The sequence below is a fragment of the Metarhizium robertsii genome (genome assembly GCF_000187425.2).
Source record: "Metarhizium robertsii ARSEF 23 chromosome Unknown MAA_Scf_2, whole genome shotgun sequence".
Taxonomy (NCBI): domain Eukaryota; kingdom Fungi; phylum Ascomycota; class Sordariomycetes; order Hypocreales; family Clavicipitaceae; genus Metarhizium; species Metarhizium robertsii.
This window is the reverse complement of record NW_011942160.1, coordinates 840,366-856,719: the sequence shown is the minus strand read 5'-3', so window position 1 is coordinate 856,719 and position 16,354 is coordinate 840,366. Positions and strand designations below refer to the sequence as shown.

At 52.7% G+C, this 16,354-nt stretch overlaps 1 protein-coding gene across 1 annotated transcript in view; it reads right to left on the bottom strand.

Moving 5' to 3' along the window:
* Nucleotides 1–15,660, bottom strand: part of MAA_09689 (Amino acid adenylation) — a gene marked incomplete at both ends in the record, with an annotated part of 28,516 nt that extends 12,856 nt beyond the window's left edge. The window contains 2 exons of the mRNA XM_007827687.1: nt 27–11,150; nt 11,203–15,660. Of these exons, the coding sequence (XP_007825878.1) occupies nt 27–11,150; nt 11,203–15,660 (15,582 nt within the window). The remainder of the gene's footprint in view (nt 1–26; nt 11,151–11,202) is intronic.
* Between the last annotated feature and the right edge of the window lie 694 nt (nt 15,661–16,354).

Sequence of the window (16,354 nt, the reverse complement as noted above, 5' to 3'; positions counted from 1 at the left end):
CAAAACGTGGAGATGGAAAAAGCTACCTCTGTCGGGTCGTCACTGTCGACTGTACGTATGGAAAGCCCAGAGGTATGATTGACTTGTTGTTGCTCAGATTTGGTCTGGACTGAGACCACCGTATTGAACAAGCCACGTCCAGAAATACCCAACGAATGGTATATCTCGGCCAGAGAGGTGTGCTGATGATCCAGCCCTCGTAGGAAGTCCGAGTGAATCGACTGGACCAGATCTGCAATGGCGTTGCTGCCGTCCAAGTGCATCTTGCTTACAAGAATATTGATTAAAGGCCCGATGACCTTGTCTATTCCAGCAATCGGCATATTTCGACCGGTGACCAGATAGCCAAAACATACAGCATCAGATGCAGTGTAAGCTCTCAGAACCAAACCCCAAGCCAGCTGAACCAGGCTAAACAGGGTGACCCCATTCTCTCCACAGAACACTTGAAGTGGGCGAAGATCTTCAAGCTTCCGGGTGACATATGATACTGAACCCGGGTAATTGGGGTCTTGAGAATGGTGTAGAGTGGGAAGGATACAGTGGTCTGACCCCTCTAGATATGTGGCCCAGAACTGCGTGGCTACTCCACTGGGAAGACTCTGAACATAAGAAATATAATCTTTCAGAGTTGCCACGGGCTCGGAGAAAATTTGGTCTCCATAAGCACGAGACAGTTGCTGTTCAAGCAAACTCGTTGAAAACCCATCCACCAGAGCGTGAAGGATGCGAAGCTCACATAAGAGCGCAACGCCTGCACGAGTCACAATGAGTTGCCACGGGCGGGATGCTGTGACACTACCGAACCCTTGAGAGACCGGAGAGTTTATACCATCAGCATCGGCAAGGATGACATCGCCGGCTGAGTGTCTCAGCACCACTTGGTCCCAGAGCTGACCCGAATGGCTCTCCACGAAGATGGTGCGGAGAATGGGATTGTGATTGACAACCTTATGCCATGAGCGTATGAAGCGGTCAACATCAATGCCTTCCATAGTTTGAACCTCCCATGTAGTACTGGTAATGTATTGTGCTGCATCCTTGGCTTGACTGAGGAGCATGCCTAGTTGAATGCTTGAACATGGGTAAGCATCGTCGATCTCTGTTATGTCGTGTACTTCTGCCACGGTGGCAACCGTATCGACTAGATGCGCCAGATCACTGTAGCCGATTTGTAGAAGAGGGAAGTCGGCAAGCGTAAATTGCCTCTGGATTTCCTGGAGCTTCACACTGGCCTCGCGCAATGCAGCCTCAAAGGACCAACCCCACTGCCGAATGCGATCTTGGGGCATAGCTTGGTGATGGGAGATTTCCACCTGCAACTGTCCACGATGAACTACAGCTGACACGTCGAAGAGCTCAAATCGAGTAGCAGTGGCTGCTACGTCAAACCGAGTATACTGAGTCTCAGCCATGTGGAATAGTCCCTGTCGCTGTTCCAACTGTTGGAACGATCCAGCATAGTTGAATACTATCTCGAGGGGCACCTCCAGCGGCAGTTGGCTGCGTCCTGCGGGGTGTAGGAATCGTGATGCAAAATAAGCCCATCCGTTATTTCGGACTTGTCGTCGCCCATCTTTGGTTCGTTTCACCACCTCGATAAGACTATGCGTCGGGTGCACGGTGATTAGGGTAGGCCATATAGTGGTAAACCATCCTACGGTTCGGGATAAATCGATCGAGGGATCCCATACTTCTCTTCCATGTCCCTCGCTATAGACGATTGGGGCATCTCGATCTGGGAACTGTTTCATGAACGAGTAGACGAGTGCAGCCTGAATGATTTCCACGGGTCTCGTCCGCAAGGCATCATTAGCGTGACCCAAAAGACTCTCGGTCACTTCTGCATCCAAGGTGAAGCCGATAGAGACAACATCCGAACAAGTGTTAGATCGGCTTGTCAAGCCCCAGTAATCCATGCATGTAAAGGTTGTCGACGGCGGGACATGGTTCTCTGTAGGTGTCAGATACACTTTCTGAGGGGGCAGTTGTTCCCGGACATGCTGAGCCTGGAGATGGCACCAGGACTGAAAGGATAACGATGACTCGATGTTGCGACAACCGCGAGCATTAGAGGCGGAAGATGCTTCCAGGGACTCCTCCAGATCGCTGAGGATAATTCGCCACGAGACATGGTCTACCACGAGGTGATGCGCCACCAGGAGAATGTATTGCCCCTGACCATGGACTTGATAGAGGTCAACTGCCAGCAAAGGACCACTGACGATATTAAGGCTTTGCTGGGTCTTCAATGCATGGGGCTCAATGGACGCAACATCGGCCACCTCGTGCGATTTGAATAAATAGGGCCAGGACGACTCTGGCTTGGAAGTTATGCTCTGCGTCCACAGGCCCTCTGCATCCTGACTAAACCGGGCTCGCAGCATCACGTGATGTCGAACCACGTCGTGGACGGCGTCCTCCAAGTCTTCCACAGAAACATTTCTTGCGAGAGACAAAAAAAAGCTTTGATTATAGTGATTATGGGACTCCTGCGGCACGACGTCGAAAAACATCTCTTGTATCGGAGACAATGCAAATGATACATCCAGCTCCTCAGGTTGCGGCAGAAGCAGGGCTGTGGTGTTTTTCGCACGCGACGCCAGTTTCTCAATCGTGCTCTGGGTCAAGACATCGCCAACAGACATGGCAATTTGAAGAGCACTTGCACGCGCCACGAGCGACATGGCACTGATGGAATCACCGCCCAGCGCGAGAAAGCTATCGTCGATGCTGACCTCGCCAAGTGGTAGGTTCAAGACCTTGGCGCACAGCATCCCTAGAGCTCGTTGCATTTCCGTTTCCGGTGCTCGTTTGGTTCTGCGAGGGTTGATAAAGGCTTTGATGTCCTTCCGATTCAAATTCCTACCCAGATTCTGCAACACACCACGGTTCACCTTCCCAGATAGCGACAGTGCAATGCGATTCACGGGCAGGAAAAGGGTGGGAATCATGTAGGGCGGGATCGTGTCGCGCAGTTTGGACTCGGTCCTCTGCACATCGGCAAGGAACGAGGCTGTTGCTGGGAGTATGCTCATCTCTGTGGATGATGAGTGGCCATTGGAGAGTTTCTGCAGATGAGGAACCTCTAAGAAAGCTGCGAGGATTGACTTCCCTTGTTGTTCATTTGGATGAAGAACCTCCGCTGCGACGTTAGTCGCCTGGGGGAACAGGCGATGCACATGGTGCTCGACGTCGCCCAGTTCAATTCGCTGACCGTGAATTTTTACCTGGAGATCTTTGCGGCCGATATATTTCAGGTCCCCGGTAGGTAGTAGCTGCACAAGATCGCCAGTTTTGTACACACGATCTTCTTCGCCGCGAAGTCGCTGGAGCCATCGCATTGATGGAACGAAGACAGATGATGTCAGTTCCGGGGCATTAAGGTACCCTCGTCCAACAATTGGTCCCTCGATAATTAGCTCACCTATTGCGCCGATAGGGACCAGTTGCTCGTCATCAGCAGGATCTACAACCCAACAAACACCTCCCATGCCCTTACCGAGCACTTGAGGAGGATGACTTAGGCTCACCGGGTTTTGCCCAGTTGCGGCACAGGAGCACTCCGCAGGCCCGTACAAATTAATGAGACGGACTTTGTCTTGCCATTTCTCAACATCAGCTTGGGTCATGGCCTCACCGCTCATGACAAGGATCTGCAGACTGGATACATCGCCTACATCAAGCATTCTAGCCACAGAGGGAGTTAATTCTGCAAAGTTTGCGCGCGACTCCCTCAAAGAAGCTGGTAGGTTATTCTTAACATTCTCGCTATGTGGAATAAAGATGGAGCCTCCATGCATTAAAGGAAGCAGATGATCGGTGATACTGACATCGAATGCATAGGATGCGAATTGGAAGACCCGCGTGCTTTGGTCCATACCGATGAGCCGCCCTACCGCCAGGCTGCTGGTGCAGAAGGAGGAATGCTCGATAAGGATGCACTTTGGTGTACCGGTAGATCCACTGGTGAAGACGCAGTAGGCAATTTGCCTGGGATCAGAAACCGGAACTGGGAGGGCCACTCCGTTAGGGAAACCAGAGGACGCAAGATCTTGCCGCGAGCACACCACTACCCGTGCCTCTGGGACCAGTGTGGATGCCAGATCGGCGTGTTTCGCTGATGCTACAATTATCTTTGCCTCAACAGCTTCGCAAAGGGATTTCAGGCGGGGGGCTGGCTGTGAAGGATCAAGCAGAAGAAACGCCAAGCCAGCCCGCATCACACCAAGCAACGCAATTGCTGTGTTCATGGACTTCTCTGATAAGATAGGGACAATCGTCTCGGGCTTCACTTGGGCTGAGGAGAGTAGGTGCGCTGACAGGCTGGAGGAAGACGAGTCCAGTTCGCGGTACGTTAGCGTCCCATCCCAGGCGTCCACGGCAATTGCGTCTGGCGTATTTTCACTATGGGATAAAATTAAATCGTGTACGCAAGCCTGAACACGTGGTGGCAGATGGGTGTTCCGCTTTAGGAGAGATTGCATGCCCTGTGGACTAATCTCCTTCAGATCCCTGACAAACATAGCGTTATCCATGATTCGGGAAATTGCATTAGACAGTTGGAACAGCATCATTTGCATGACGGCGGGCTCGGTGATGTGGCTGTCAAACGCGACTCGGAACTTGATTGCGGAGGAAGCCAAGTCGCACGTGAGGCTGATGGCATATGAGGAGAATGCTTTCTCGTCATGAGCATACTCGTAGGCCACAGAGAAGTCTGACGATTCGGTGCTTTCTTCATTCATCCACTGAATCACAAGCAGACTCTGGAACTGGCAAGCTAACGCGGCCTCGGGGCTCAGCGAGCGGATGGATTGGAGCCCGGTCTGCTCGAATCGTATCATTTGGGTTCCCCGTGTTCGGATGTCTCCCAGTGCATCTTTGGTACACATGTTGGGGTCGACGCGAACGCGGATGGGTACTGTGGCAATAGTTGGGCCTGTCATGTTCTCAATGCCTGGGACTGGAGCGCTGCGTCCAGCGACAGTGGTGCCAAAAACCACATCGTCCGAGCTGCTGTAGCTCGAGATCACCGCTGCCCAAGCTAGGCGTACTATTGTGGAAATGGTGAAGTCAGAAGACAGCCCACGGAGCGCGAGCGTGTGTTCGAGGAAGCCATCTATGGATGGAACATGGTGAGCTGACGGCAGCGGGGGGAACTGTTCGCAGGAAAGGCCCTCGAATTCGTTTCTCCAGAACTCGGAGCTAGCAACATCATCAGCGCGGCAAATGTAGTCCACGAACCCATTGAACGGACGAGGAGATAACATCTGGCCCATATAGGCTGTTTGCAGATCCTGGACAAGCATAGGGATGGACCATCCGTCGTATAAAGCGTGATGCAGCGTCACCACCAGATACCACCCGCCCTGCTTAGAATCCTGCACAATGGCAGCTCTGGCTAGAGGACCTCCCATGCGTATAGGTATAGAGGCTTCCACTTTGAAATACTCATCTAGATTAGCTGCCTCGTGCCACTCAACTTCAGAATCCAGTACGGCCTGGTATAGTTGTCCATCGGCGTCTTGGACGATTCGAGTGCGTAGAATGACATTCGCCTTTACGGTCGACTCCCAAGCCTTCTTCATGCTATCGAGGTCGACACCGGACGGCAGCCGTATAGGAAAATAGCCCTGGTAGGCCCCTTGTTGCTTCAAGCTTAACGCCAGCAACCCAGCTTGGAGGGCGGTTGCGGGATAGATGTCTTGGATTCGGTCAGTGGATGTAGAACACGAGCTGGCTACCAGAGAACAGAGTCGGCTTATTTCAGCCTCATCTGGCAGAAGGAGAAACGGTGGAATTGGTCGCGCTGTTAAGTCGCCTTCACTGCGATGCATCTTTCCAGCCAACGCTGCGAGGGTCGGCTCGCTGAAGATATCTACCACCTGTACCGTCCAACCGGCCTGACGAGCATCCCCGACGAAGCGGATAGCCGAGATCGAGTCCCCTCCATGCTCGAAGAAGGTATCATTCATTCCGATATCCTCGACCGGCACCTTCAACACACGACCAGAGATAGACTGGACAAGACGCTCCGTCTCAGTGGTCGGGGCTCGTTTAACTTTGCTTGCCGCCATGTAGTGTCTTTTTTCTTCTCTTGCGAGACGGGAAGCAGCTTGGCGTACAGTTTTTCTCTCTGTTTTACCAGACGATGAGAGAGGGATCTTCACCACGGGTATAAAAGTTGCCGGCACCATGGCAGGTGGGAGCTTCTTGCGGAGTTGAGTTACCACTGTCTGCACCTTGGCTCGGAACGTATCACTAGGTTGATTGAAGAGGCCATGTGCAGAAGCTTCTCCCCGAAGATCATGATACTCGCTGGGAATTTCGATGAATGCCATCAAGGCAGGTCTTTCGTCATCACTGACTGGAACAATCAGGTCCACCATCAGACGCGTCGCCTCTGCAAAGCACTCCTTCAAATAATGCTCGATTTCTCCTAGCTCAAGTCTTTGTCCTCTCACTTTCACTTGGGTATCTTTGCGGCCGACATAGCACATTGATCCGTTATTCGGGTGATAATGAACCAGATCTCCCGTTTTGTACAACCTCCGTGGACCAGATTTGAGTGGAAACCGGCGAACCCACGCGGGATCCTCGATAAAGGCTGCAGAAGTTTTCTGTTCATCATTCAAATAGCCCCGACTCAAGATCGCGCCCTCGACAACAAGTTCACCAACTGTACCAATTGGAGCCAGCTTATCATGGTCCTCCTGGTCAACGATCCAGCCAACACTACCGGTAGCATAGCCAATGTTGGAATGATCCGTCGTGCTCGTGATGGAGGCATTGACGAAGCAATCAACAGAACATTCCGCAGGTCCATATGCGTTGACCAGCTTCACTGCGCCAGCCCAGGTGGTCACCAGACCTGCGGTCATCGGCTCTCCGCTGAGCACCAGAGTGCGCAGCCCAGGAACATCTTCTGGCCTCAGAAGCTCGGCTAGTGACGGGGTGATATGCATGTAGTTGGCTTGGAGTCCCTCTACAGCCAACGCAAGGTTGTTCTCCCGCTGCGAGGCCTGCGGAATACAGATACAACCCCCGGCAAGCAAAGTCGCCAGATGGTCAGAGACGCTCACGTCGAAGGCATAAGAAGCCACCTGGAGAGCCCGTGTGTTCCTGTCAATACCCATTGGCCCTATGAGGGCTTGCATGCTCGTAAGGCATGCCGCGTGCTCAATGACAACGCCCTTTGGGGTACCGGTGGTGCCGCTGGTGAAGACTGCATACACCCTGTTGTTCGGTTGGACACCGGACGCCCTCCACACTTTGGGTGTTGTTGATTTGTTATCCGCCTCCTCTTGCCATTCATCACTATCCAGAAGAATAACCGTGGAAGCAATGTTCAACGCAGCAGACGAGAGTGAGGTGGACGTAAGCAAAACAGGGGCATCTAGCTGACTATGAATGAGTTTCAGACGATCCAAGGGATGTGCAGGATCCATCAACACAAACGCACCGCCGGCGAGCATTATCGCGAGCATGGCAATAGGTGTCCACTTGCACTTCTCCAGGTATACAGGGATAAGTACTTCTGGCCCTACCCCCCGCCCAATTAATACCTCGGCGAGCTGAGAGGACAAGCTGTCTAACTCGCTATAAGACAGGTCGCCATCCCATGAACAGACGGCAGGTGCTTGCGGCTGGCTCTTGCAATAACCGTCTATCACCTCGTGCACCAGGCCGTCCATCTGGGGAGGGATATTCTGGTTCCAGGCCTGAAGCTGCTGTATTGTCTCCGGCCCGACCAGATCAATATCAGAAACATTTAAGGATTGCTTTTCCACAAGTTGAAGGATCGCTTGTCCCAGATGATAGCACAAAGTTTCAGTTTCTGCTTTACTCAGCACTTCTGAATCAAAGGATGCTTGGATCAAAATATGGTCTCCGTTGAGATTGCATAGCAGGGTCAATGGATACGTATTAATGGCGGCGATATTTCCCGTGAATCGCTGAACCTCATGCATAAGCTTTGGCTGGTAAAAGCTTTGCTGTTGTTGAATGACGAGGAGATTCTGGAATTGACACGCGACCGCGGCATCTGCTCCTAGAGCCTTGATGTTGTGAAGACCGGTCGCCTCATAAGGAATCATGTCAATGGTTCGAGCCTGCACATTCTCCAATGACTCCAGCACAGATTCTGCGGGATTGATATTTACCCGGAATGGGACTGTCGCCATTGTAGGGCCTGTCATCTGCTCAATGTCTGCGACAGGCGCGCTACGTCCGGCGACAGTCGCACCAAAGACAACATCACGCGAATCTGTGTGCTTGGATAATACCATAGCCCAGGCAAGGCGGACTATGGTTGAAAGGGTAAACTTGGAGCCTACAGACGGAGTCTCCAGCCTGTGTTCCACAAGCTGCAGAGTAGTCGCCATGTTAGCACGGTTAAGCTGAACCGAGGGAGTCGGAAACACGGCGCAGTTCAAGTCTGTGAACTGAGACCGCCAAAACTTGTTAGAAGCTGATATATCCACACGACTCAGATATTCTACAAAGCCTGTGAACGGCCGAGGCTTCAAACTCTGACCAGCGTAGGCCGACTCTAATTGCTCAAGAAGAAGCGTCATTGACCAACCATCATACACGGCGTGGTGAATAGTGAGGACCAAAAATGTCTCAGACTCTTGAGAAATTATGACGCATTGAAGCAGCGACGCTCCTAGTGCAATCCTGGCCTCCTTTGTGGCCTTCATGGTCTCCTCGAAACTTGAGGACTCTATCACGCAGGTAGGGCCATGCTTTAAGACGACCTGGAACGTGCGAGCGGACTGTGACTGGATAATTCGTGTCCGCAAGATGGGATTGGCAGCTATGACCATGTTCCATGCGGCCGCAAGACGAGGAATATCGACGCCCGGATCGATTCGGTGCTGGTACTGAGCTACGTATGATCCTTGCTGTTTAATAGTCAGACTCACAAGACCCTCCTGAAGCGCCGTGCATGGGTAAATGTCTTCTATATCATCGGAGGATGCCTGGCATTCGTTCATCGCTATCTCTATGAGCACCTCGGCCTTCTCTTCCGATGGTATTAGACTGAATGGAGCAGAATTTTGGACGGATGATAGATCACGGCGCTGTAACCCTTCGGCCAAACGTGATAGGCTGGGCCTGCTAAAGATGTCGGAGACCACCAGAGTATAGCCTGCCGCGCGTGTAAGGCCCACGATTTTCATGGCTGTTATGGAATCGCCGCCGAGCTGGAAGAGATTGTCACTAACTCCCACACTTTCCGTCGGCAGGTCAAGCGCTGTAGCCCAGAGACTCTGCATGAGCTTCTCATTTGGCGTTGTAGGCTGCATCTTTCCGCTTCCTCCCCTGGCATCCACCAGCACCTCGAGGTCGGTGCGAGAGAGTCGTGACGCAGCTACTCGAATGATGCGACGGTTAGTTTTTCCTGACTTGGTTCTCGGAATCATCGAAATCTGAATCATGAGTTGAGGGATCATGTGGTTGGGGATGGAAAGAGGTAGCTTCGTTTGGATGTCTTGGGACAGCGAGCGGAAGCTGTCGCTCGCTGGTATCAAGAGTGACTGCGGCGGGAGATTCTGGCTTGTGTCCGCTTCGTTGCAGAGAAATGCAATCAAAATACTAGATCTGGCTTGATCAATCGGATGGATAACATCAACCACGACATTGTACCCCGGAGGTAAATAACGTCGAATAAGAAATTCGGCCTCTTCCAGTTCTATTCTATGGCCACGAAGCTTGATTTGGCTATCTTTGCGACCCAGATATCGCAGAGAGCCATCCGGATTATAATGCACCAAATCACCAGTTCGATATAACCGACAACCGTTGTACGAAGTGGGCAACCAGGATGGTCGAGCAGAAACGAAGGAGATCTCGGTGGCATCAGGCCGACGAAAGTATTCGCGAGCTACAACAGGCCCTTCGAATATGAGCTCTCCTATTGCGCCAATAGGCATGGGTCGATTGATGTTGGATGGATCAACGACCCAACCAGAACCTCCAACGGGCCATCCAATTGTGCCCATGGTCCATCGACCGGCCTCTACAGGCTGCGTAGTGCAAATAGTGCACTCGGTAGGGCCGTAAGCGTTGACAAGCTCGACTTTGCTGCACCAGGTATCGGCGATATCTTGGGGCAGGTTCTCTCCGGTCAGGATCATGGTGCGCACGCTGGGGAAGTCTTTGGGCTGGAAAAGACGAACGAAAGACGGGGTGAAGGCCACCCAGTTGACTTTAACAGTTGATATAAATGTCGCCAGCTCATTCATTCTTGCCATTTGTGAAGGGATGCAGACACATCCCCCCGATGTCAGGACCGCAAAGATTTCCCAAACACTAACATCGAAAGTGTATGAGGCGAATTGCAACGCTCGGGTCTCACCATTTATGCTTAATCTGCGACTCTGCTCACGTATGCTTGTGGAGAGCCCATCGTGCTGAAGGATGATGCCCTTGGGACGACCGGTGCTGCCGGAGGTGTATAGGATGTATGCGCCGTTGCTCGGTTGCACCGGTGAAAATGGATCCAGGAGTTGCGCGGCGGAGTGCGCAAACATGTCTGAAGAAATGACAATCTTCCTCGCAGAGGATTGAAAGTCAATATTGGCCGTTGTCGAGGAGACGATGATGATCTCTGGCGTGGCCTCCTCAAGCATGGCCTGAATACGCTCGACGGGAGCGCTAGGGTCCAACGGCACACATATGCCTCCTGCCCTGAGGACAGCCAGCTTAGAAACAGGCACCCAGGCGGACCGTTCAAGGCAAATCGGCACAGGCATCTCCGGTCCAACTCCCTGATCTATTAGATACGCAGCGAGCGAGGAGGTATGATCCCACAACTGTTGGTACGTGAAGCTTCCATCCCATGCGTCTATCGCCAGCCGGTCCGGATGTGCAATGCATTCCTCCCTGACCATATCATGGATACAGGCGCTCACTGTAGCAGCCGGGGGGCTGTTCCAATCCATAATTTGAACCAGGTCTGTGGCGCTCACCATATTCACCTCGGACACAGACACATCCGGCCGGGTGGTGATCTCTCCAAGTACGGCGCTGAAAGTGCGTTTTATGCTGCGAGCCAACTCAGGCGGAATCTTATTTACCCAATAGGTAAATGAGACAGCCGCATCCTCGCGGCCAGCCCTGACATTCAAGACTATATCGAACTAGTGTGGCTGGGTCAGCTCACGTCTGTGTCGAGTTGTGAAGACAGCTCACCTCGGTGGGTTGTTGATCAAGGATCTCGATAAAATCTATAGTTGCACTCGTATTAATGGGTAGCAGCTTTTGGTAAGTGATGATGGTGTTGAACATGGGTGTTCCAGAATGGCCCAGGGCACGGTATATCGCGGCTAGAGAGCAGTGCTGGTTGGGAAGACTTCGCATATACCGGTCACGGCATTCGTGTAAATGCGTCCGGACGCTTAGATCACCTTGGAGATCAATCCTCGCGATCAGCATATTGATAAGAGGGCCCACCATATCCTCTACCCCATCAATCGGAACGTCTCGTCCGGATGTTAAATAGCCAAAGGCAACTGTCTCATTGCCCGTGTAGCATTGAAGCACAATGGCCCATGCCAGCTGAACCACATTGAAGAGTGTGATACCCTCTTCTCTGCAGAAAGAAAATAGCTTGTGCGTATCCTGGATAACAATGTCGAGATCTACGAGTTTGCCGACTGTCGTGGTGGGCTGCGAACTCGGAAACGCAGGAAAGTGACACGGCTCAGTTCCCTCGAGGTAATCTTTCCAATATTCTAGCACGGGATCCCGAGAGACCTGGTTTAGATAACCGACATATTGGCTATACAAGGGAGGAGCCCTTTTCGGCCGTTCCGCATCATACGCACGCTGAACGTCCCGGATCAACAATTGCATTGACTCACCATCCATAAGAGCATGGCTTATCTGAATCTCGCACGTTATACTACTGTCATTCAGAGGTCTCAGAGTGAGACTCCAAGGAAGTAATGTGCGACTTTCCAAGACACCAGGAGCCTCATTCGTTGTGATTTGGATTTGGTCCGGGGCATTCGAGGGCAGGATTTTCACCGGAAGGGGCGGACTCGTCAACAGAACTTGGTAGTGGAAACCATCTTGGCTCTGCACAAATAATGTCCGGAGTATAGAGTGGCTCATGGCTACTTGCTGCCATGCCTCCTGAAGCCTGTGCAACACGACCACAGATCCATCACGGGAGCGTGCCTCCCATGAGGTACGAGACCAGTAGGCCTGAGGGTCCCGAGCTTGACTTAATAACATTCCCTGCTGAATGAAAGAGGCCGGGTAGATGTCTGAGATGTCTGACGGACTAAGAATATCTTGATGAGCTAATATATCCAGGATCAGGGTCTCCAGCTCTGCTGAAGTAATGGACAGCTGGGGGAAGTCATCGAGCGTAGGCCGAAACGGGAGGTTCTCCAGTCGCCGCAGCAGCTCATCCAACGTGTCTTGGGAAAGCTGGAACCATTGACTAATTGCGTCCTGGTGCAGCATATGCTCCCCATAGACCAGGGAAACAGTGAGTGAGCTGCTGGATTGCAACAGATTAAGCTCAAAGAGGGCTGGCTTCCGAACTTGGTGCGGTTCACTACCACCTAGAGATGATATCTCTTGCAGAAACAGTTCTCCTACTCCAGATCCCGAGCCGAGATCCCGATGCTCCTTCTCTTGCTTCCAATGAAAGATTGCCTCCATTGGAAACGTGTGTTTAGAATGGATTGAATGTTCTTTACACGCTTTCCGATGAGCATGCTTTGCTCGGCGCACCACATCCACCACATCGCCATCTTGACCCGATTGCAACATGATAGGCGTGTATGTGGTAAACTGACCGACAACTTGAGAAACACCTGCCGTCCGTCCATCGCGTTCGATGAAAATTTGCAAACCGTCTCGCCCTGGGAAGCTGGCCCTGAAGGCATGCAAAAAGGCACCCAGGAGTATCTCTGGCGGCTCTGCGCGAAGGGCATGCTGTCCCCTCTGCAGTAACAAGGCGGTTCTGGAGGCATCCAAAATAAACTCAGTCGAGATGGTCCTGCTACTCTTCGTACTGCTGGAATCGACTGATCCCCAAAAGCTGGACAGGGTCCATCCAGCGGGCTGTCCGTTGAGTTGTCCGTTTATATGGGGTTTAATAGCCTCACACCACGACTGGAACGATCCTGTTGCGACGGACGAAGAAAAGTCACCGCCGGTCAAACAGCTGCTGAGCTCGTCGAGAATGATCTTCCAGGAAGGGACGTCAACAACGATCTGGGAGGCTACCAAGAGTAGATGCTGACTATCATCGCTCTGCGTGGTGATTAAATCAGCCAAAAGAAGTGGTCCGGTTTCCAGGTTGAGACGCTCCGGGCGAGGATCCAGTGTTGCCACAGAAGCAGCAGAGGTTTGAATGTAGGAACATTGGTACGAGCCCCGGATCAAAGATGTCACTGTCTGCATCAACTGGCCGTCTTTTCCAGTAGTAAATCTCATGGACAGGCTGGGTTGGCGATGAATGACGGACTGTATCGCGGATTCCAACTCTATTAGACTGATGGGCCTCGCCAAGCGTAGAAGTAGGGTTCGACTGGGAACTTGGAAACCTTGAGACTCCCGGCCGGGTAAGCTCTTTTGCTGGAGCAGCATGTGCTGTACTGGGGAGAGGGGAAATGGCAGGGCCGTGGAGGGGGCCTGGGAGTCCACCTGCGTGAGGATTCTAGCGTTCAATTCAGCAATTGTAGGATATTGGAAAATCTCTTGGGTCGTGATGGACAGACCCCGATGGCGACAATGGGCGCTCAGCTGCATGGCCGAGATGGAGTCGCCTCCTCTGCGGAAGAAAGAATCGTGCAGGGCGAGCTCCTCAGCTTGCAGTCCGAGAATGTGGGCAAATGAGCCTTGAAGGATCCTTTCGATGTCTGTTTTTGGAGAATAATGCCTGCTCTTCTGGTGTAACATGTACACCTCAATGCCGGCCCATGGCCGTTGGGCGGTTTCTTCTCGGAGCCGCCTACGATCTGTCTTGCCTGATATAGACAGGGGAATATAGTTCAGCGCGACAAAGGCCCCGGGAACCATGTATGCGGGCACGCGCCCTTTCAGTTCCATCTCTACCTTCTCCATTTGAAGGCGGAAGACGTCTGTTGGTGTGGCAAACAAGCCAGTGGCCGGGGATTCTTGGTCGACCACAGCATCCCGGAGTCGCACGAATGCTACGAGGACGGCCTGCGTACCAACGCCGCGGTGCACCTGGACCACGTCTACGACCACCTGGTGGCGCTGACGGAGCAGGTCTCCGATATGCCATTCGACTTCGCCCAGCTCAATGCGCTGGCCACGAACTTTGGCCTGGGTGTCTTTCCGGCCCAGGCACCGGAGAGATCCATCGGGTTGATATTGCGCCAGATCGCCCGTCTTGTACAGGCGAATATGACGGGATTTCTCGCCTCGGAACTGGTGCAGCCACGCCGGGCCAAGCACAAAGGAGGCCGCCGTCAGCTCCTTGTTGCTCAGATAGCCTCGTCCTATGCCGGCGCCCTCCAACACCAGCTCTCCGGCTTGGCCGATTGGAAGCAAAGTGTGATGGTCGGCCGGGTCCACAATCCATGCGACACATCCGGCCGCGAAGCCGATGTCGTGCGGATGTCCGTCGCGGCGCACCGGAGAGCAAATCACCGAGTACACGGAGCACTCGGCGGTGCCATATGCATTGACCAGCAATACCCGATCGGCCCATTTCTCCAGGTCGCTTTGGAGCATGGGCTCGCCGGCGAATTCCAGTGCTCGCAGGGCCGGCAGCGCGTCGGCATCGAGGAGGCGCGCCACCGAGGGCGTCAGGCTGGCGAGATTGGCCCCGAGCTGGGCCATGGCGGCGGCAATGTCGTTTTTCGCCTGGGCTGGCGACGGAATGCATACGCATCCGCCGTAGATCCACGTCCGCAGAAAGTCCATGATTGTCGGGTCGAATGCATAGGAAGCAAATTGAAAGGCCCTTGTCTGGGAGCTCATGGCTAGGGCTCGCCCCGAGGCTTCGGCCGCGGCGCAGAGGGAGGCATGTTCGTTCACCGCGCCTTTAGGCTTGCCTGTAGACCCGGAAGTAAACACGGCGTATAACGCACTGGTCCCCGTCACGGGCGATGCTCTCCAGGACTCATTGCTGTCCCGAGGCCACTGTTGCGACTGCGTCTCTCCAACCAAGATGACGAGAGACTCGTCTACCAGCTGTTGCGCCTTATCCCGGAGCTCACTGGCGGCCAGTATAATCGTCGCATGCGCCTCTTCACAGATCTCGCGTAGGCGCGGCAAGGGGTGCGAGTCATCCAACAGCACAAAGGCCGCTCCGGCTCTAACGACAGCAAGAATAGCCACGGCGGTCCATTTCGATTTTTGAAAGTACAATGGAACAAACATCTCACAGCCAACTCCTCGGGCCACCAACTCGGCGGCAAGACCCGAGGACAGTTGGTCCAGTTCATGGTAGGTTAGACTACCATCCCAAGAGCACACGCTGGGGGCAGACGGTTGACCGTCGAAATGCGCCTGGATTAGGTCGTGCACGCGCAGAGCATCGTCCCTGACGACACTTTTGCCATTCCATTGTTGGAGTTGCTTGATGTCATTGGTGTCAGCTTTGGCAGCATGGCCATCTGCCATGTCTCCATTCATGGCCTGCTGCGGGCTGGAGCCCATTTCGATGTTCTTGGTGATGAAATGTTTCTTTGATTCTGTCTCTTTGTGTATGCCTTGCCCAGAATATGTGCGTGTGTGCGCGGCTATCTCTAGCTCTATCAAGTGTGGCTAGAGAGAGGATGCAGTTCAGCGGTGCAAAGGTAAGTGATGCCGCCCAATGGTTTTGCTCGCTTTGGTGTAAGGAGCAGCAAAAGTACCTCTTGTGAAATACAGAGTAGAATACTACCGGACATTATCCTCCCCTCTGCTCTTTGCCGGGGTCTTTCCCGGTGTGTGAATGTATCTCTGGATGAAGCTCTCGATGCGCGGGGCAGGCACATGTAGTCTGGTTCTGCATCATGCAGGATATGCAGTCTGCGGCCTTGATCACACAAAATGTGCGACATGGGGAATTTGCTATGTGGATTCTTTTCCTTTCTTTTGTTTCTAAAGAGTTTTCACATGCACGCATCCTTTGCTACGTTCCCATTTACAGACGGCCATTTTTAACCAAGTGAATATCAGATACCTCTAGGGTATGCTATGATAAGATAAAGTAGGCGGTTCTGTATTCACTATTACTTTCTAATTCGAGCAGTAATACCAGAGTCTCTTTTCACTTTATTCCATCCAAATAAATGATTATTTTCTCCTAAATACAATACCTGAGACTAGGTATATGTGTGGGCAAGAGGGTGCACACGTACAGATGTAA